We start from the raw sequence: 20,965 nt of genomic DNA on the forward strand, positions 1-20,965 counted from the left end.
ACCCTTTAGCTGTTGTTTGTAAATGCTTTATACAGTCGACTCGTTATCCAAAATAACATAAGCCTGGTACCTAGGCAACAGTATAATAATGGTGAATAAAGACATGGACACCAGTGTGGCTTCAGGATGACCCTGCAATGGTGGCAGTGAGGAAATTCTGTCACAGAACCCCAGTGGAGGGACACGTACATGGCCTTCCACAAAACCAGTAACTCGCCAGCAAGTGTTATCAATGCAGGCTTTGAGAAAATGGCTAAAAACACTCTGCAGAGCTGCACGGACCAGCTTGGGTGTGCCACACTGCAGCCCAGATAAATCATCTGCAGATGACAGAGTCAAAACTATGAGCCTGAGGGTCAACCCAAGCATAGCGTTACACAGAAATTTGTGGATTATCACTGAACGTTCAAGGAAATTCAGACTATTCAAAGAGCATTCACACACAGTCACTCAACTGTTGTATTAGTTATTCACTAGGAATTAATGTCTTGGCTCTACTCATTAATGCCCCAGAACATGCTATTCAATACTAGAGTACCTCCTGTGGTAAAAGACTCTGAACACAACAGTATCCTGCAGAAGATCACTCGCTTACCACTGCTTTCTTTCATATGGCCAGCAACCTGTTTCTATGTCACAACTTTATTAAAAATATAATCTGAAACCACTCAAAATAGCACTAAAAAAGGCTGTTTGTGGCCAGAAGGTTGAGGGATGTGATTCTGCCCTTCTACTCTGCTCTGGTAAGATCCCACCTGGAGTACTGTGTCCAGTTCTGGGATTCTCAGCACGGTAAAGACATGGAGCTGTTGAAGCAGGTCCAGAGGAGGGCCACAAAAATGATCAGAGGGATGGAACACCTCTCCTATGAGGACAGCCTGGGAAAGTTTGGCTTGTTTAGCCTGGAGAAGATTCCAGGGAGATCTTATTGTGGCCCTTCAATACTTAGAAGTGGCTTATAAGACAGGGACAAATTTTTTAGCAGGGCCTGTTGCGATAGGACGAGGGTAACAGTTTTAAACTAAAAGAGGGTACATTCAGACTAGATATAAGGAAGAAATTTTGTACGATGAGGGAGGTGAGACAGTGGAACAGGTTGCCCAGAGAGGTGGTAGATGCCCCATCCCTGGAAATATTCAAGGTCAGGGTGGATGGGGCTTTCAGCAACCTGATCTAGTTGAAGATGTCCCTGCTTATTGTAGGGGGTTTGAACTAGATGACCTTTAAAGGTCCCTTCCAATCCAAACTACTCTATGATTCTATGGTTTTTTAAAAAAATACATTGTAATCACCCTTGTACCTTACAGCATTAGAAGATAAAAAGGTATAAAAATAATCAGCACCAGTTATTTGCAATATTCCTAAACACCATGGAGGAAATAACAGCAACAGCTTCATCATCAGCCAAACCTCTTCTGATAAATTCATTCTGTATCTAATCACAGAAAGGTTCCTCAAAGATCATCTAGTTCCAACCCCCCTGCCATGGGCAGGGACACCCTCCACTAGACCAGGTTGCCCAAAGCCCCATCCAACCTGGTCTTAAACACTTCCAGGGATGGGGCATCCACAGTTTCTCTGGGCAACCTGTTCCAGTACCTCACCACCGTCACAGTGAAGAATTTCTTTCTGACATCTAATCTAAATCGACCCTCCTTCAGCTTAAACCCATTACCCCTTGTCCTGTCACTACACTCCCTGATAAACAGTCCCTTCACCAGCTTTCCTGTAGGCCCCTTCAGGTACTGGAAGGCCACAATGAGGTCTCCCTGGAGCCAATGTTATCAGCACTGCTGGTGGTGTTGGCTGGTATTAGTCAAACGTACGATCTTGGCTCAATTTTTAGACATTTGGATCACCTATTGCAGCAATGGAAATTGATGAAGCTCTAAACTCTTTTCCGAAGAAGGTTCTGTGCGAAGGAAGAGTTGCATCAACTGAATGACACGAAGCTGCTATGAAAGCTGAAGTCCTGCGTAAGTGCTAAATATGAAGTGGTGGGAACTTAATGTACAGCTTTTGAAAAACAATTATGGATATGTACACAGTGACTGCTTATCTTGAAATAACACAAACAGCTTTTCACCAAAAGTAATAAACACAGCTAGTTGCAAACAAAAAGTGTACAAAAAATAAATTTGCATTAATTGTTATAAAATGTCTCTGATCGAGTTGGTATTACCACCCCATTCCTATAGGTGATGAATTCTTGCATAAAAAGTGTAGCTAATTTACTCAGAAACACAAAGAAAAGTCTATGGCAAGAGCAGCAATTGAATCCAATAATACTGACAGGTTTAGCCATGACATCATCCTTGGATTCTGAAAAAACACGGTGATCAAAATGAAATTTAGATCATAACAGGAGTATCAGATGTTTGAGTTCAGAAGAAAATAAAAAGCAATCTATTTGCAATTTCGATCAGGGCTGCTAAACCTTTATGTATTGTTACAACACACCAACCGCTCTTGTTATGTCACTGCTACAAATCCTGCACTCACTAAAATTCATAACATTCTGCTCACTTACAGCAATTTGACAGAAAAACAAATGAGAATAGAAAACTGAAGCTTTCCCATGCTGTTGAGCACAACAATCATGAAATGAAATCCTGAATCCTAACTTTGAACCTCTTTTTACCAACAGACAACACTCCCTAGAAAATACTCTACGTATATGATAATTATTATTTTTCTAGCATCATGCTTGCATGAAAGTTAACTTGCTGGTTTGAATTCAACAAACAGTGAATGACAATTGTAAAAGCAAAATATTACTGAAACACTATTGACTTTCAAAGAGTATGAGGAAAAATTAATTGGCAGATGTTTTACATAGCATAATTAACAGTTCATTTCAATGCTCTGTAACAAGATTAAGATAATTATGCTTAGAAACAGAAATGTAATAATGATAAATTACTAGCTTTCATATTACGGTCAATCTCCTACATTCCAAATAATCACCATGTTTAGAAATAGGTGCATCTGTTCCCGGTTGTCATCAGCTATAAAATGGTACGAACTCATGGCTGGGTGAAACAATCTTTCAACTGAGATACAGGAGATTTCCCTGCTTCAGGAGTAAACAGAGCACTGGTTCCGTTCGTCAGCAAAACAGAAGGTAAAACCAGCAGCACCGTTTTTCCCTAGGGCACAGTTACTGGATAGAGCTGAAGATGCATTAGCAATTTGCATTTCTTACGGATAACGGGAGAGCAAAGCTTGACTTCTGCGAGCTTAGCAAGTTACAAAAACGCCTCATATGGACATTCAAGAATTAGAATATTAGGATCCGTATCTTGAGATGGTGTGCAAAATATGAAGTCATACACTTTCCTATATGGGTAGTAAGAAATAACTCTTTCTCAAGGAGTTCAGGCCACAAATACCTTAAGAAAACCCCCTAATTTTCAAGGTTTTCTTTTATTACATCTATGAAGACTCTTTAACTACTGCATCCAAGTGCTACAATATTACTGTAAACCATTTCAAAGTAACAGTTTCATGAACATAACACCTGAGTGTTAATAATGTGTTGATAAGTTAACATTTATATGTAGACTCCAAAATTTAAAGGCTATTTCAGGCCTTCAATTTTCAAGGTTTATTTTCTTTCTTAATTTCAAAGGTGCATTTTTCTTCTATTCCTCACAAAGACAACACAACAAAAAACCCCCACAACCATTTTGCCTTTAAATTAAAAACAGACCTTATATTTCACCTGTCTCTCATTTCTACAGCTTCACTGCTTTTATCATGCTTTTTTTTTTTCTTATTTTTTTGCTTTGCTTTCTACTATCAAGTCCTTGACACTTGGAGCCTAAAACCTCACAACGAACAGCACAAAGATCAGAGCAGGCACAGAAATAGAAATTGCAAGATTAGAAATCTCAAAGACCTGAAAAGTAGACAAGGAGGAATAAATAGGGATTGAGGCAGAACCAAGGAGAATAAAGGAAAGCAATGAAAAATACTTTCAAAAATAATAATAAAAAGAAGTGTGTGACTGTATTATTAATGTGCAGCTGAGGAAAATTAGTTCTGTAGAACTAGAGTATCACACTCATCCAAAGCAAAGAAAGATTGGAAGAAGGTAAGTGCAAAAGCATTGTGTATTATAAATACCCACTGACACCTTCGGCATTTAGTCCATTTTTTATTCCCATACAGAGGTAGGAAAATTTAGAGAGATCTCTTGCTCCTACTATTGATCACTGGTTGCTCTCAGCCTTCGAATTAACAAAAAAAACCCCTATTCCATAATGAATGAAAAACCCAAGACGTTCTGCAAAAAACATTTTTGTATTGACCAGCTTTCTAGCTTCATTCCCTCAACAACCAAATACGTCTCCACATGCTTCCCAGTTCACGTCCTTATTTCCAAGGCTTGCCAGGGCCTTCTGGCTGGTCTTTCAGAAATCCCTAGCTACTCATACGTTGCCCTGTCCCTCTTGTATAATCCCCTGGTTAAAAGCAAATTTTAGCTCACATCTATAGAGAACCAATGAGAGATCATTATTTTCTTTTGGTCTTTGCTTAGATGAAGTCAGGAGTTGGTCCCAAAAATGTCAGAGAAAGGATTCCACCGTGGAATTTGCTACAAAACATTAACTTTGCAACTGATGAGCAATTGCTTTATATAAAACACTTTGTAGGTAATCTCCCTAATCTTAATGAGGTTTTGGGGCAGAATTTCAACTCCTAAAACCAGGACACTTTTGTAAGGCTGCACCCACAAATTATTTTCAATCGTATTCAATTACAGGCAGAAATACTGTCCTGGGCTTTGATCTTTGATCTCCTTACATATCAGCCGTATGTGGTATGAAACTATGAAGATAAGAACATACATGCACTAATGAGATGTACTAAGAAGATAACTGCGAGGCATGTCTGAAACAATGATACACCCACGACTTTGCAGAGCCCTTATGCAGATGCCTTTCAGACTAGAAGGACATCAAAAGCCAGAGGGCTAAAAGCAAATATTGCCACATTCAACCCAAACGCCCGTTTTAGCAGTTACATTCCGTTGGCCTAAAATACTCATTGGTGTCAACCAATGTATCCTGGAGTATCTTGCTGAGATGGCTCTTACATCTCTTTACCTAGTCTTGACTTTCTTTTTCCCCCAGATACCATCTCATCATTGCTGGTAAGGCACTCTGAATCATGTGGAATAGCTTTTTCTGCTTTTCAGCAGCTTGTCTAAGTAACTTTAAATCCCAGCACAAATCCTCTTAATTTCTCCATAACCTAATTTATTATTTAATTTTGAAATAGGCACCTAATTGGATGGAGCTTCCTGAAGTATATTTTTAACTAAGATGCAGTATACATTTAAGGTAATATATTACTGTTATAGCTTCTGTTAATATTTCATAAAGTAAACTTTTTTATTTTAGAAAAACTTTTCACGTGTTTTAGTATAATCTGTATTAAGACTGATCCTGTTCCACTGACTAAATTAAGTATATAAACAGTATACAACCTCAATACGCAGCCTCACTGACACATCACTTACAAACCTTCCAAGGGCTTGATACTACTTCTCTATAGTTTCTTTAAAATAACTAACAAACAGTGGTGTGCTATGAGGATACAATTGAGACTTAAATCCAAACTGCCTAACTTCTGTGTTTGTATCTCAGGTTTCAGTCATATATCATGGTTTAAACAATTAGCTTCAACAAGTAACCCAAACTAACACTACTCTTACCATTCTAACTTTAGGCCTTCGGCTGTGTATAAAAGATGTAATTTCAAATAGCATTTGAATGTACATAGTAATTGAATTGTATATAATATTCAAACAGTATTTGAAATTACATTATAAAAACGCATTTAAAATGTAAAGCTAGAGAGAGCCATCTACAGTATATAAGGTGAAAGGAGGATCTGTGAAACTTTGACGAAGAAGTGCCATATCAACTTAAAAACATTTGGGAGCCTTCCAGTATGGAAAAGACAAAGCTCTTACCGTTTCCTTTGGAATTTGTGACTGGCTTTGTTCTGCATTCTAAAGGAAGTAAAAAAAATAAATAAGAACACGGCTACATACGACATATACTATCTATCAGCAGGGGCATAAACAAAGAGCTCTAATTCTGACGTGAAGCGGTAATGGAAAAATGAAGGGTGGTCGTCACACCCCTGATTGAAATTTGTCTCAACAAGCACTAAATGAGAGGTGAACAAAAACAACCTCCAGCAATCTCAGGCCAGTGCACCTGACTATCTGGCTACAAAGGAAGTGGCTATCTGGCCAAGGAAGGATCACAGCTGTTTGCACCATGTTCTGGCTGGTGGAACGTTCTCTTTCAGGGATGTTCTCCCCTGGCTTTTCCCTTTTGCTTTGAAGGCTTCAAAGAATGATCTCACCAGTCCAAATGAACCCTTCCAAATATTCTAAACAAGTACCTATTTTTTTAAAACAACCATTCTCATTTTAAGAAGGGATTCCCCTTTTAATTGTGCTTGGATGAACCAGAACTACAGCACTGGATACCCCAGTTTTCAGTCCACCACAGATGGGACCCTCCTGTACCTGGCATTCCTCACTTGGGTCTCAGGGCATATAAGGCAAATGTACATCATTGGAAAACCTTTCTGCATCCCTCAAACAGTTCTGGAAACACATGTAAGGAACCATTGCTCTTCCAAGCCCACATCCACTCATATTAAAACCCCTTTGAACACAGAGGTGCCACTGTGCTGCTGGCTGGATGATCGCTTTCAGGCTAACCAGCTATTTTTTGCCCTTCGACTGGGACAAAATGAAATGCTAGGGTTTACTAGACTTCTTCACTTTGGGCTGTTTTGCAGGAGATTCAAATGATTAAGCACAGCACAGTGGCAAAGTAGTAACACAAACATCCAGTTAGCTTTAACCCGCAGCCAACAATCAGTAAGGAAAAAAACGATGAAGGAGCCAACTACCAGGACCATGTTAAGGACCTACACGTAGCAATGGACGTATTAACTTGTTCTGTACAGGAGACTAACTCTGCCAGCCAGTCTCTGCTGATGCTGAGAATTTAGCTCAAAAGCTAAATGACCCAAGTCAATCCTTCAGTGGATTCACATAGCCAGCAGCAGGCTCTAAGAAAATCCTTCACAGGAAGTTATGTTCGGTTATGAGGTAACCGCAGTATGACAGGAGCTCTACTTCACCAGAGTAATCCCCACCCCTTTCATAAAGGAAGGGGGCAGGGAGGGAAGATTTTTAAGAGACAATCTGCCTCTCACACTGATGCAAACAAGCCCTAATATATTACCTATCTATCATTAGGAAACTCTGGAAGCAATAAAATGCCTGGTAAAATTCTGGAGAAGTATAATCATTCCTCCAGATCTCACTGGTTAGAGTTGACTTCTGCCAGTTTGGGTTTATTCCCTGCATCAACGTTTCAATCACTTTTACCGTGATCTGTATAGAAGCTGCTGCACTGGATGATGGTTCTCCATCACACACACACCCCCAACCTGACAACACAAACTACAAAGATCCCATACTAACCTAAATGGACTCAATTTAACATTCTCCTAAATTTTAGATACAGCTACACATTTTTGTAGGTCCCTTCTAGACAATGATGGCAACGTACATGAAAGACATTAAACTTCACAACTCTCCTGAAAGTTTATCATCTTCATTTTACTTATAAAGAAACCCAAGGATAAGTAACTTTTGAAAAGTCATTCAACAAGCCACAACCCAAAACATAAAATCTAAACACCTCTTTTATTGGGATTACTATCTGTACAAACGTTGGCAAATATAAAATGGTTTTAATATTGAGTGCTCTTCAGCAAGCAACAGCAAGTCCTGCACTTTATATGATGGATAATATCAAATAACATGATTTTATGCATATGGTTTCTGAGACACTTCTCATTCAGTTAATATTTAAAGCATATAAATGTAGAAAACACAACAGAAATAGGGGATGGATGCAAAGACAAATTATTCCTAAGTGGCCAAAGAAGGTTTACATGTGAAAAAGATGAACTGAAATCATTTCAGATCATAACCCTCCTTTTTTTTTTTTTTAATATAAGGCTAGTAAAAGAAAATGAGAGGAGCTGGTCAAAAAGACTGTTTTTTTCTTCTTTTAAGATTACTTTTTACCAGAGAAGAAAAACACTCCTTATGATGGGTTTTAGTTCAACACCTTCCCCAGCAATTCTGCTCCTGCTCTTTGACAGCTGTCAGCAGAGCACACCTAACAGTTCTTCATGTCAAAATGCAAACAAACAAATCCTTATGCAACAGAGGATCATCACACACATGTACTGTCAGATCCTCAAAATACCATTTGCTCAACTGGAGCTACAGAAACATTCAGATCTGATCTCTGACTATACAGCGCAGAGCCCAGCTACTTACTACCTGACACAGCCACGGCGACATCCGGCTTCCCTACGCTGGTCTTTGCCAAAATAGCTGAGAGAGTATTGCCTGGGGAGCAGCAGGAAGGCTACCGAGGTTGAACTCCCTTAAAGGAGCTGATTTGCTGTTATTTTTAAAACTACATCAAGTATTACTGTTACATCTCTGCATTACTCACATCATATCTTTGTTTACAATTATTTAAACAAAATAATTGTGTTAAATTATGCATTGCAACTTCCTCATTTTACTATAGAAATAATATACACAAAATTAAGACATTTTCTTACTTCTATGTTTATTTAGAAAACTTAAAAAGCATTTTCATTCACCTTTATGTAAGATAGCAATACTGTGAAAATTACATCATAGGAACTTATAAACAGATCGCTTTCACAGTTCCAGTTATAAGGTAAGGCATAATATGATTTCAAATTGTTAATTTCTCTTCATTTTAGGACAATTTTCACTTCAGTACCTGAAGTCACGTTCCAAAAATATTAAGGTAAAAGTGTGGTTAGTTTGCAATAGTGGCCTTCCCTGCCACTTTGACTTCCTAGGTTTACTTGTAGTTTTGAAAAGTAAAAGGCTAATGTTCAACGTCTTGAAATGGCCAAACAAAAATGCATTCTCTTTGCATTCAAAAGAACACAAATCCAATAGAAAAATGAAGCAATCTATTCATCATACTTACATTTCTCACTTATATTTGTCTATTTTCTCACGATAATGCAGCCAAATAAGTTATTTTTAGAGCTATATATAGCTATGATAATACAAATAATAAATAACTTCAGCAGTTTAATTGAATACAGAACAAAGTAAGACTGCTACATTCATGGTCTACCTTTTCATAACAGAAATTATCTTGAATAATTATCAGAGAAATATCTGTATACACTATGCAAGTGGAGCAGGTACAGTATGAAACATCATTTTATTTCCATTTCATGTAAATTCCTCAGAAACATTTTCTGAATTACTCTCCTAAATTAATAACTGCAGGGTTTCCATTCCACAGAGATTGCATTTATATTCAAAAAAGGGTACTATTTCTTATATACTCCACTTTCTGATAGAAAGGTATTTACATACCCTGTTTTGGCATAGTATACACGCTCTGAAAATATTTTACTGAGCAGGTAGTGGGACAAATGGCAGGCTTTCAAACATAGATTTGTCCATATGGAAGATATGAAATAATCTACTTGTCTACATGCATTCAAATAAAGTCCATCCAATAGCTTCTTCTACAATAAACATTTTCACTCAAAATAAAACTCTCACTTTATTAACAAATATTTAATTCCAATAGCAGATCTCAATGAGAATAAAAACCATTAATGTTAAATGTTCTAAATAAGCAAAATAGCTGGGGTTTTTTTCTTATATTCGGTGCTGGCCATGCATGTTTACTAGCAGGTGACAAGATCAAATCATGTGCTCACACTCATCTAAATCTCTTAGCTGCTCTGTATTTTACGCACCAGTTCCCTTGGATGGAATGTTTCTTCCTGTCGAAAAATCAGAAGGCCGACGGTCCCTCCCATCTTGGTGCTTCGCAGCAAGGACACAACTTCTTCTTGAGTTTTGCCTGTTAAATCGACTCCATTTACTGTGACAAAGGAAATATTAGAAACTGATAAGACTCCAAAACAGGAAAACCAGTAGAAACTCATAGCAAAAAGTCGTGTGAATCATATGGGACAGTATTAATAAAGCCTCACTAAGGCAATCTGCTTATTGTCTCAGTATAGCTTCTGCTTAATAAAACTAATTAAACATCCGTTCTCTATATACAAATACAAATAACAAGCAAGGCAGCTATATTTCCCTCCTTTTTAGCAGCAACAGTATACTCCGGTACACTCTAAAACCAACTAATCCAATCGACCAGTACTTTTTACAAGAATTTCTGCATAAAAATCCTTTGACAAAATTAATGTGTGATCCAAAACTGGTTGTTTCCACAAGCTTCAGTGTTATATATATTTTCCAAATAGATCTTGCATAATAAATTGTGTCAAAAGTAGAAAATTATTTTTCTCCCCCCAAAATAACTTTGGAGCAGTTAGTCTTTTTTTGCCTTTGTTCAGCGGTCTGACCTCTTGGCCTCCACATACCACTTACAAGTACAGAGATGTATGGAATACATACAGGTGAATTTCCCACTGTATGAGCTAACTTGAATAAGGGAGAAGCCAAAGTACAATAGGGTATTCTGAGGCTTGCTGGTTCAGAAACATTCTGGAAATGTAAGGGAAATCAGGTAATGGTGTTAAGCAAGAGAGCACGGTGCTCAGAAGTCAGCAAATAATCTTTTTCCTTTCCCTCGTAAGAGATCACAGCTCGTGCGGTTGAGATGCCATAATCGTCGTCTTAAGTGCTTCTCAGTCCCCTTCTACCCAAGTCATCTGGGTTACCTTGAATTACAGTAATTACAGAGGGCTATCCTCCAGCAACAATTCAAGCTGACTTTCCCAATTTTGCAGTAAAGTGAAGTTAGAGCACCGAGAGGCGGTTACAGTCTCAGCTATACCGCCAGTGTCATTTGGTTTAGGGACGGTAATGAAGAGCTGCGGGTGGTAACACTTCTATCACTCCAGCTAGATTTGCAGGAAGATCTCTGCTGTGTGCCTAAGAGAAATTTAATTCCCTCGAGGACATCCTCCCTTTGGGAGGGAAGTGGCCTTGATTCTCTGTAGCACTACCCTCCTCTTACATTGTGCCTTTAAGTTAATTCACTGAACCTTGCCAGGGTATTGGCTTCCACACTTGTCAACATCTCCAATAATTTCTGGTCCGTCACTCCATGCTGATTTAATGCCTCTTATTAGATAACACTCACTTTAATTCAACGTATTCCTAAACAGCAATGCAAGACTATATTCACATAAGGAGATCTAAACTCATGTTTTCATAGCATGTCTGGGTCCAGATCTTGAAACAGTTATATCCTGAAAATGCACAGCCCTTGATCTGTTACCTGAAAAAACAAAGAAGAAAAAAAAAAAAAAAAAGGAAAAAAAAGAAGGGGGAAACATTTTCCTATAACATAAATTACTAAGAGCCTTTGGAAGTGAATGAGTGCATGGGCTCATGCCGAAACACAGACAAACAACATGTAAGACTTCATCACCTCAATTAATCGGTCTCCAGCTTTTAGTCTTCCATCTTGAATAGCTGCACCTCTTGGAAGGATGTTTTTCACATAAATTGGAGCAGAGCCACCAATTGGGACATCTCTTGAAGTAATGCTAAATCCCAAGCCTTCTGTACCTGCATAAAGAATGTAGAATATTACTTGTTAAAATGCACATTTTATAGGCTATATTATTTTTACCCACCAGAACGCATGTATACCTCACTGACACAATCCATGAAAATACATATAAAAGATGTAAGAATTACTGCATAGCAAAAAAAAGAAAAAAAGGCATATATAGGAACACTGTAGCTGAAGCACTGAGTCTTGGCACAGGTGGCTCAGCAGGCCCTCCTTACAACTTGCTGTTCTGACGATTTCCAAGTCACTGCCATATTTCCAACTTTCTATTTCAGATGAGCTGAGTGACAAGGAATCAGAACAAAGCATATCTGATATCCTATCACTGCCTTCCCCCTTGTCAATCTGGATCTCATCAATGATCCTTTCTTTCTCTTTTGCAACTCTTTCAGCAACGTCAGTCGGCAGACACTGCTGGCCATGGGGGTTTGTCAGGTCAGTTATGGACGCTGGCAGGTGACAGACAGAACTGGAGCTCAGTGGTCTCATTTCTGCTCCCAGGGACCTCGGGCTGTTTTTTGCCAACCACTCCTCCACCTTGGGGCTTCATCTCGCCTCTCGCTGGGTCCTACCCCCACTTCTGCCACGCAGGCAGGGAGCAGAGCCAGGCGGCCACTTCTGAGGTCCTGCTGTGCATCCAGGTCACTGACTACACTTGGCTAAGACTGGCTGAAGCAAAACAGAGACGTTTAAGATGACCTGGAGAATTTCAGAGAGAGGGTCCAGTCAGTACAGCAAGTGAGGCTTGCCTTGTATTCAAAGAAATTATGCCCACAATTGGTCATTGAAGTGTACTTTAGGACCCCACCAGCTCTAGGTTTCGCAAGCCAAGAGGGCAAACAGAAGCCTTTCCTACTGTGCAGAAAGCTCATTCATGATCCACTCTTTGATGCAATCTGACTAGTGTTATCAACAACCCTTGAAACTCCACATTGAAACCCCTCCCTCCCAACATTGCACATCAAGTCTTTTCAGGACACTTAATCTAGCATGGAATGGAGACAGCCATTCAGCAGAGAGGACCCCTGTCATAGTGTCAGCATCTACAACTTCCATCTGAAACATCTCAGAGGCTGTCAAGATATGTCTACAGTTCAAGTTCACTAGATAGGCATACGCATGTCCAATCTACATTTAATCTGACCTACTAAGACAACCTGCAGTTAGGACTTGGCAATATTAGATACGGTCCCTAAAAGTTGTACAACACGCCTCTTTAAATAAAATTATGGGGATAGACAGAAGCTGAACTTTTATGCAACAGTCCTCAGCTTTGAGCCCTGGGAAGCTGAACACAACTTGTGTGAAAGATACCCAACTATAGAACCGTTTGACATTAAAGCCTGAATTACTTCTGTCTTACTGTTCCTCACGTTCATTTGCTAAGTCGACTTTTTTACGGAGCAGGTTAATATCCACACATGTGATAATGAAGCAAGGGCCAGTATAGTCAACATTAGCCTACATGGAGATTTCTGTGATCTGCACAATTGCATTTCATTAAAATTTAGTACAATGCATTTTATTATCAAGATGGTAATCATGTTAAAAAGTAAGCTGACACAGGTGACAGGGCTGGGAGGGATATAGCCTTTTAAAGCCTTCATTTTCGAAGTATGTAAGTCTTCATGCATCCACAGCAAGCGCATACAGCTCGTATTGTTCAGGAAATTTGGATCAATTCCCCTAGGCTAACTATCATGAGACAACCTCCCTTCCTTATGTCTGCAGCATTCAAGAGAGCTGAAAAACTGACATTTGAATTTGGAAGTCTTCATCCATTTTCAGGCTGATATAAAATTTATCAGTGCTATTACACAGAGATGAAAAAAATATTAGATCTCATAACATCCATATTTTACTTTGGAGACCTCACAATTTTAATGATGCTTCAAACGTTCCTAGAAGTCTTTAACTCCTTGCAACATGTGAAGATGATCTGTGTAGGCGTAAATTCTTTTAAGACACATCTCAGCTTTTTATGGAATTTATCTTTTTCTTATTTAAAGGGTCTGTGTTGAATAAGGCTCTTTGAGTACAGGTTTTGTCTGCTAAAATGTCTAAAGTATTATCAGAACATGACTGCATGCCCAGGACAATATTTCATTATTAATAAGCTTAATCCCCATAGCCTGATTACAGCGTCATTACAGATGTCTGGTTCACACACTCCACTTTAAACCCCCACGGAAAAAACAGAAGTTGAAATGTTCACATTACAAATGCACACAGGATATAAATTTGGACTGTGGCATTTTCTGCTGTCAAATCTCCAGAAAGCCTTTACCAAAGCAGGCAGAACGCCACAAATCCACACTGAGCCCAGATATTAGCAGAAGAAAATTCTAATTACTTGTTTCTGCGGAAAGAGGGGGCCTCGATGGGGCTACGCTTTGCTATGCTGCTCTGTACAGCTTAGTATCAGGCAAATTTTGGGTGTCATTTTCCTCTTTCTTTTTCACTGCTCCATTTTATTATTCGTGCGCTAGAGCTGCCCTTAGCTGTATAATTGAGCTTCATAAACTCCTACGCTTATTGTATATAAATTAGAAGTTCACAAGATTGGGAAATAAATGGATACATTCAATGAAAGCCAAAAATGAATATAACTTCTGTGACTGATTTCAAGCTTCTTTTTTTTTTACATTTTTATACACATAACTGACTTAATTATCTCTACTCTGTGCATTTCAGTTGTCCTGTCCATCCTAATATCTTCCTGCTGCTAAATATTTTTCAGTTCTTAGGGTGTAAAACTGCATTATAATAATGAGGGAACTGTTCAAACATACTGTAAAAGCTCCTCTGATATCTATGATTTATACTCGTAATATAGGAGAAACTGGACAAACATACAGGCAGAACCAGAACAAGAATAGAAAACAGAAGGAATTTCCATCTTTTTGAAAACACAGGAGTCATTCTACTCAAAGCTAGGAGCTTTACTTTGCTAGGTCTAGCTTATTTGAGCTACGTTCAACTTTATTTCTTACAGATTTTAAAAAGAGAAAGGGCAGAAAACATCTTCCTCCCTCTATAACTGTCATCTCTGACAACGATCAAATTACACCGAGTGATAATAACATTTAAAAATTACCCACTAATTTGTGTAATTCAAATTCTTAGGCTTCTTTGATAAATCAGCAGCTCTCTCGACAAGTTAGAGCTCCCCTTTTCTCTTGAATGTGATGCTGAACACGCCTTCGAAGGTTGCATTACCCTCAAGAGCTCAGCCAGCTCTGAGCTGAAGACAAACTAGTTTTAGGGGAATAAAAAGGGCACTTACAATAGTAAAAGAACCAGGTTGTACAAACAGAAGAGGGAGAGATTTGATGCTTTAGTTGCTGTTTTGAAGGCAAAAAGTTCTAGTAGCATTAAGGCGGAGGGGGGAAGGAGGACTTTCATGTAATTTAATTAAGTACATATTCAAAATGAACATCATCATCATCTTTGGAATCAGCCTGATCATAAACTGACAGGATGTTAAAACATTTATTAAATCTTACTAAAGGTGGCTAGACTTTCTGTTATCTCCCCATGAAGAAGTGATTAATTTCTCACTGATGCTAGGATTATCTCCTTGATTGTGGGAAGAGTGTGTCTGGCACAACGTTTCTGGCTTTCTAAGGCTCTGCTGTATGAAAAGTTGTGCACTCCTCATCCAGCACCAACCGCAGCTCTAAATTCTCAGCAGCAAAATGTGCTGCTGGGTAGAAACACTGCCAGAACATGAGACAAAAAAGTAAGCATCACCTCTGCATTGCTTCCAATACTTTCATGTCACTCTCAAAAGGACATTAGTTCAGAAACCCAATAAGGAACATCTGAAGGACCTACACTGTCAACTTCTTATGATACTTCTCTTAGTTAACTATCTTCCTTTTTCAGGACTGCAAGCAGAGCTAGAGGTAAATCATGCCTTTCTTTCTCCTTTAATTTAAGAAAATGCAGATAAGTTCTCAGGTACTTCAGTACAGATTTCCCTACATTTAAAAAGAAAAAAGAAAAAAAAAAAGAAATCTCACTTCTGAAACAATGGAAAATGTTTGATAACCAGACAATTGGGCACTACACTCGGTAGTACTTATGCAAGAGAAGCAGAAAACATTTCAGAACAACCTAAATATGGAAAATCCATGTGGGTGAACAGTCCTCAGATGGAATAAAGGATTGTGAAGGAAAAGTACAGATTCTTCGTGAAAGACAAAGAACACACCCTCCCTTTCCTAAAACAATAATGGAGCATGGTTACACACAGAAACGGTTTGTGACACAAAGTCACAAAAATTACAAAATAAAGCACCACAGTTAATGAAAGTATTAGATTATAAAATGATCCAGAATAAGGAGCGAGATAACATTACAATAAAACTAAGCAGAAGGGCCAAACGTTCTCTGACAATCGTCGGAGCAGACACTCTCCTTCCAAGCATTTCAAGTTCCTGCTTTTTCACAGTAGACTCTTTCTTGAGATCCATGGATGGATGGATGATTGCTGAAATAACGATCCTACTGTTTTATGCTAGAAAGCAGTTTTTATCAAGGACTGGACCTCATGCAAGAGCTGAACAGCAAATATGCTCTCCTCATTGTCAGGGGCTTCACTAAACTAACCAACATCATTTTAGATACCTCCTGAAAAATTACTTTACTGCTCCTAGTTTAAGGCCCGTATTTTCAGGATTTGTGTATGTGTAGTCAGGGTAACTGTACGTGCAAACGACTGCCTACAAGGCTGACTGCTCAGCTTCTGTAGCCACATGCACAATCAAGACAAATTAATTGCATGCCCATTTTTGTGTAGTTGAGTGATTTGGAACAACATTTTTTTTTTCTCCACGCAAAGCTCAGATCTTTCAAGGAAATCTTTGATCAACCTAATAGAGACATTCTTACCTTTTTGCTATAGCCTGCTAATAAATAGTGATCAGAAGTGGTTTTGAAAAATGGAAAGATGAAACTTGATGCAGTTTACCTTTCTTCAGTGGCTAATAATGTCCAAAATTATTTGTTTCACTTTTGAATCACATTTCTCAAGGTCATTTAAGTAATTTGGAATCTACATGTTTCATTTCAAAAGCACCAAACACCCCTACTACATCTGAACAGGAATTCTAAAATCAGTCTAAGAGAATATATCACTTCATAAGAAATTTTAAATAAAAATTTAAAATGTCAGTTCAAAGTCTGGCTCAAGAAACTGTGTGGGAAAACAGGAGAGTATGATGAAAAATGCATGTAAATCTGTACACTTCAGATACACGATGCAGGATATCTGACAGACAAGTTCAGGGTCCCATCTTGTATGTTCTCCTCTATAAACCCAAGTAAAACAAGTAATCATCCATATATATGTGCTTTATTCCATAGCAAATACGGTACCATTTTAAATTAGAGTACTCCCAAACTATCCACGGCATCTTATTTGTGTCTCTAACGACTTGCAGAAAGGAACTCGGGTGGGGCACGGCTGAGTGTCACTGCACGGTAACACTGAATGCCCACTCACCTGGTGGGACTTGCAGTGTTTAAGCTTGGCTCTGTATGTAAGATGGAGCATTATTAACCACAGAAGGGCTGGCAAGACAAACAGGAATCCAACAAGACACTCTGAACAGCAAAGTGTCTTGTAATCCTCCTCACATCTACCGTTCAACCATTGCCCTCCACTGCACTGCAACAAGAAGCTGAAATAATTTCCTCTCAGGACTCGCCATCTCCTAGAACATGGCTGCTACTCCCCTTCTGTGATGGACTTGGCCATTCCTACAGCTTTCCTGCTGTAAGGTATCCTGCGGTTGTGTCACTCGTTTCTTTCTCTGGAAGCTATGCTATTTTGCAAGAGAGAAACATTCTTTGGGCCAAAAAGGAAAAGATGATCCTAACTCCCATGGCCAGTACATAGGTCGCTCCCTGGAAGCAGGGAGATGTGGACTAAAGTCCTGATTCACTGAATACTCCAAACAAAATAAATAGCAAAATATTTGGTGGAACTAGGACCAACTAAGAAAACAAGAGCTCCGTTTTGACATTTTAGCGAAAGAATTATATATTTAATTTAGCTAGACAAATACGTAGTTACAGATAGAAATGATCTGATGCAATGAGTATTAAGGCCCTTACTTAAGGGCAATCAAATAAAATGAAGCTAATTTAAAGACTGACTACTTCAGGCTTGTCTTAGCACAGTGATGTAAAAAGCAGTATATATGATATCTGAGTAATACAATGTCCAATTGAAAAGCACTCTTTTGAATCCTTTAGTGAGTATCAGGCTAACCACCGTGAGTTACTCAATGCTCAAAGACTAAGCCTTAGAATCATTTCTGTATAATTGGTTATTTATTATTTATAAGTGCTGGACTAAATTTCTCTCAAGTGCATTGGCTCAAACTCTTGCAGCCAAAGAAAAAAAAACACTCTGGATTTGTCCTGCTGTATATGAGGTCAACATTTGTCCTAACACTCCGGGTGTTACATCAGTGGTCTTATTTTCTCTATGTATTAGCTGTAAAGACCCATTTTTGCTTATTTATGCTTACTGTGTATCAGCTTACACCAAAATATATATAAACACAGGCTCACTGTCATCTCTTGTACTATCTTAATTTGGGTGAGCTATTAAGCTAGACCGTTATACAGCCTTAATGGCATTAGAATATCAGCAATAACCCCTACATCTATATGCTAAAAGTTCAGGCCCTGACCTTTAAGGAAAGATAAACAGATATCCATTTTCATTTAGAAAAGCCAACAAACATTCTGCATTGACTGAAACATATGACTGACCTTCTCTTCTGACTTTATTAAACAGCTAAATCCTATGAAAGTTCAGGTTATTTTAAAATGCCAAAACAGCAATAAATATTAAGAAATCATAATTACAGAAGCACATACTGTAGGGTTGTCTTACCATGTCATCTTATATAATAAAGCTCATGCAATATATAGAAACACAGCTGTAATAAAGGAAGGTCTATCTGTACTGAGGAGGCAATTCTCCTGTACTAAATCATTAACCAGAATGCGCAGGTTAAATCAAAAATGAATTTCAAGATGAAGCCTTACATGCTTGTATGCCTTAATGCACCCACAATCTAATGATGGTAATCAGTGAAATAACTGCTGTCTGTTAGCTACAAAGAAAGCACCTTTGTTAAATATCTATAAAGCCTGTATTATTGCAACATCCTTTATTAGAAATAATCAAAGACAATCAACACCCCTGCACTCATATTTATAACAAAGTACTTGGGAGCATCCTTAAGTGTTTTGCTTCATTTGTTGCTCCATGTGTATGTTTTCAGAGAGATCAAATGAAAGCCAAAATGGGGGGGTATGCCTCCTTAAACAGCGGATATTAACAAATGAAAGACAGCAAAGGTAAAAAGGTACCCTTCCTTATGGACTTTTTTTTTAATATCACCACGTGTAAAATTCACTACACTAAATACTTTTTGTCTGTCTATAATCTGAGCTAGATGTCATTTCTTCATAAGTAGTATTCTCACATAAGCAAACTGTTAGGAACAAATAACCCCTCTAAACTTTTGAAATACATTCTAGATATGAATTTAAAAGCTTTTACTAGTGTAAGAGCCAACAAACTTCTCTGTTGTGAACTAGATGTTAAAGTATCTTATAGATCGCTTTCCAGCAACAGGTAACTTGCCTCTCCTTCACTCCAATACCATCTAATATATTGGGGCCAGCAAGGCTAAATTACATTATAGAAGTGGGGAGAATATTTATGAAACAGTATCCAGTGCAAGATGACCAAAATGTAACCTCACATCACAGTCAAAGTATCCATAACATATCGAAATTATATTCTCAGATCTTATCCGCAGCTGTAACATCACGTTTGTTTGTGCAAAAATACTGTATTCCTATATTCTATATGCTTTTGTTGGTGCTTTTAAATTATATGAAATGTGCATTTCCACTCCTGGCTAAGAATTCTTTTATGTAATGTCCAAGTGATATTTCTACAGGTTTCCACAGACATAAAAAAAAATAGGTAAAAATCACCATAGTGACTGAAAGCATATTTATAAGCACGGTGATTCCTTACTCAGCCAATAACAATAAGTTTTTCCAAACAGGCTGATTTGAGCTGATGGCCTGAAGAGTTTCTTGAAGGAGCATCAACAACAGAAGCAAACTGTCAACTCAACCTTATGTCATCCAAGTTTGTAGAGCTTAAAATTCAGCAACCAGAAAGAAGCAATCTGGTGGTTCATGTGAAGTTCACAGAAAGGAAAGCATAATGATAATGTGACAAGTAGCCTGGTACCTGTGAAACTGTAAAATCTCTGCCATTCAGTGCACTGTCTTTGATACTCTTCAATAAAAGGATTCATTAAATAAGAATTATTAACACTAAGCCCACACAATATCCTAAAGGGAATGTTCTTTGAGTTCACGGAGTAAACTTTTTGCTGTCTAATGTAAACCCTATTTTTGCTCCTAGAGATCAAATTATGTCTAACCTTAAACACGCTCATTTTAATACCATAAAGCTTACAGCATGTATAATCCTTTTTTAAAAAAGCATTTCCCAAGAGCTAAGAAATGCTCGATTCCAAATGTCATTTTATTATAATGCAAACTATCTTAAAAGCATCTGGATAGTAACTACACAAAAATACCAAACTTTCTCACTTAGGACACTTAACACATCATAAAAATTCCGCGGATGTACCAATGCATCTACATGTGCACATATAACACAGATGTTGAGATAAGCATGCACTGCTTTCTTCTCTGCCCTTAAACAGTCTCTCACCCTCATTCAAACTATATTAGCATAAAGCCCAAAATAGGAAATATCACATTACATCTCAACCATTTAAACAAAGACTTTCACATCCCAGCGGAATAAAGAAAAGCTTTAGCTGGAAATAAGAAAGTCCAATTTACCAACTGGATCCAACACACTCTTAAAATTTAACAGCAAAACCACAGCTATTCAATTGAAAAGTCATGATATCTCTAAAGTACAGAATGTAGGCCATTTTAGCTAATTTACTTCTGTTAAATAGTTCACCACTCCCTTGGTCTTCGCCAACAGAATTTCATAGAACCACAGAATGGTTTGGGTTGGAAGGGACCTTAAAGACCATCTGGTTCCAACCCTCCTGCCATGGGCAGGGACACCCTCCACTAGATCACATTGCGCAAAGCCTCATCCAACCTGGTCTTAAACACTTCCAGGGATGGAGCCTCCACAACCTCTCTGAATTTGTAGCACTCGCTGCACTTCTCTATTAGTTGAGAGACAG

At 38.2% G+C, this 20,965-nt stretch overlaps 1 protein-coding gene across 18 annotated transcripts in view; it reads right to left on the reverse strand.

Moving 5' to 3' along the window:
• The window catches only part of PARD3 (par-3 family cell polarity regulator), a 463,724-nt gene that overhangs the window by 192,431 nt on the left and 250,328 nt on the right, over window positions 1–20,965 (reverse strand). For 11 of the 18 annotated variants that reach the window (XM_075746540.1, XM_075746531.1, XM_075746541.1 and 8 more), the window contains 3 exons: window positions 11,533–11,674; window positions 9,883–10,009; window positions 5,984–6,022 (listed from right to left, as the gene is read on the reverse strand). In XM_075746540.1, the coding sequence (XP_075602655.1) occupies window positions 5,984–6,022; window positions 9,883–10,009; window positions 11,533–11,674 (308 nt within the window). The remainder of the gene's footprint in view (window positions 1–5,983; window positions 6,023–9,882; window positions 10,010–11,532; window positions 11,675–20,965) is intronic. The other 7 variants (XM_075746548.1, XM_075746547.1, XM_075746542.1 and 4 more) reach the window with 1 other exon arrangement.

This window comes from Balearica regulorum, chromosome 2, assembly GCF_011004875.1.
Source record: "Balearica regulorum gibbericeps isolate bBalReg1 chromosome 2, bBalReg1.pri, whole genome shotgun sequence".
Classification (NCBI taxonomy): Eukaryota; Metazoa; Chordata; class Aves; order Gruiformes; family Gruidae; genus Balearica; species Balearica regulorum.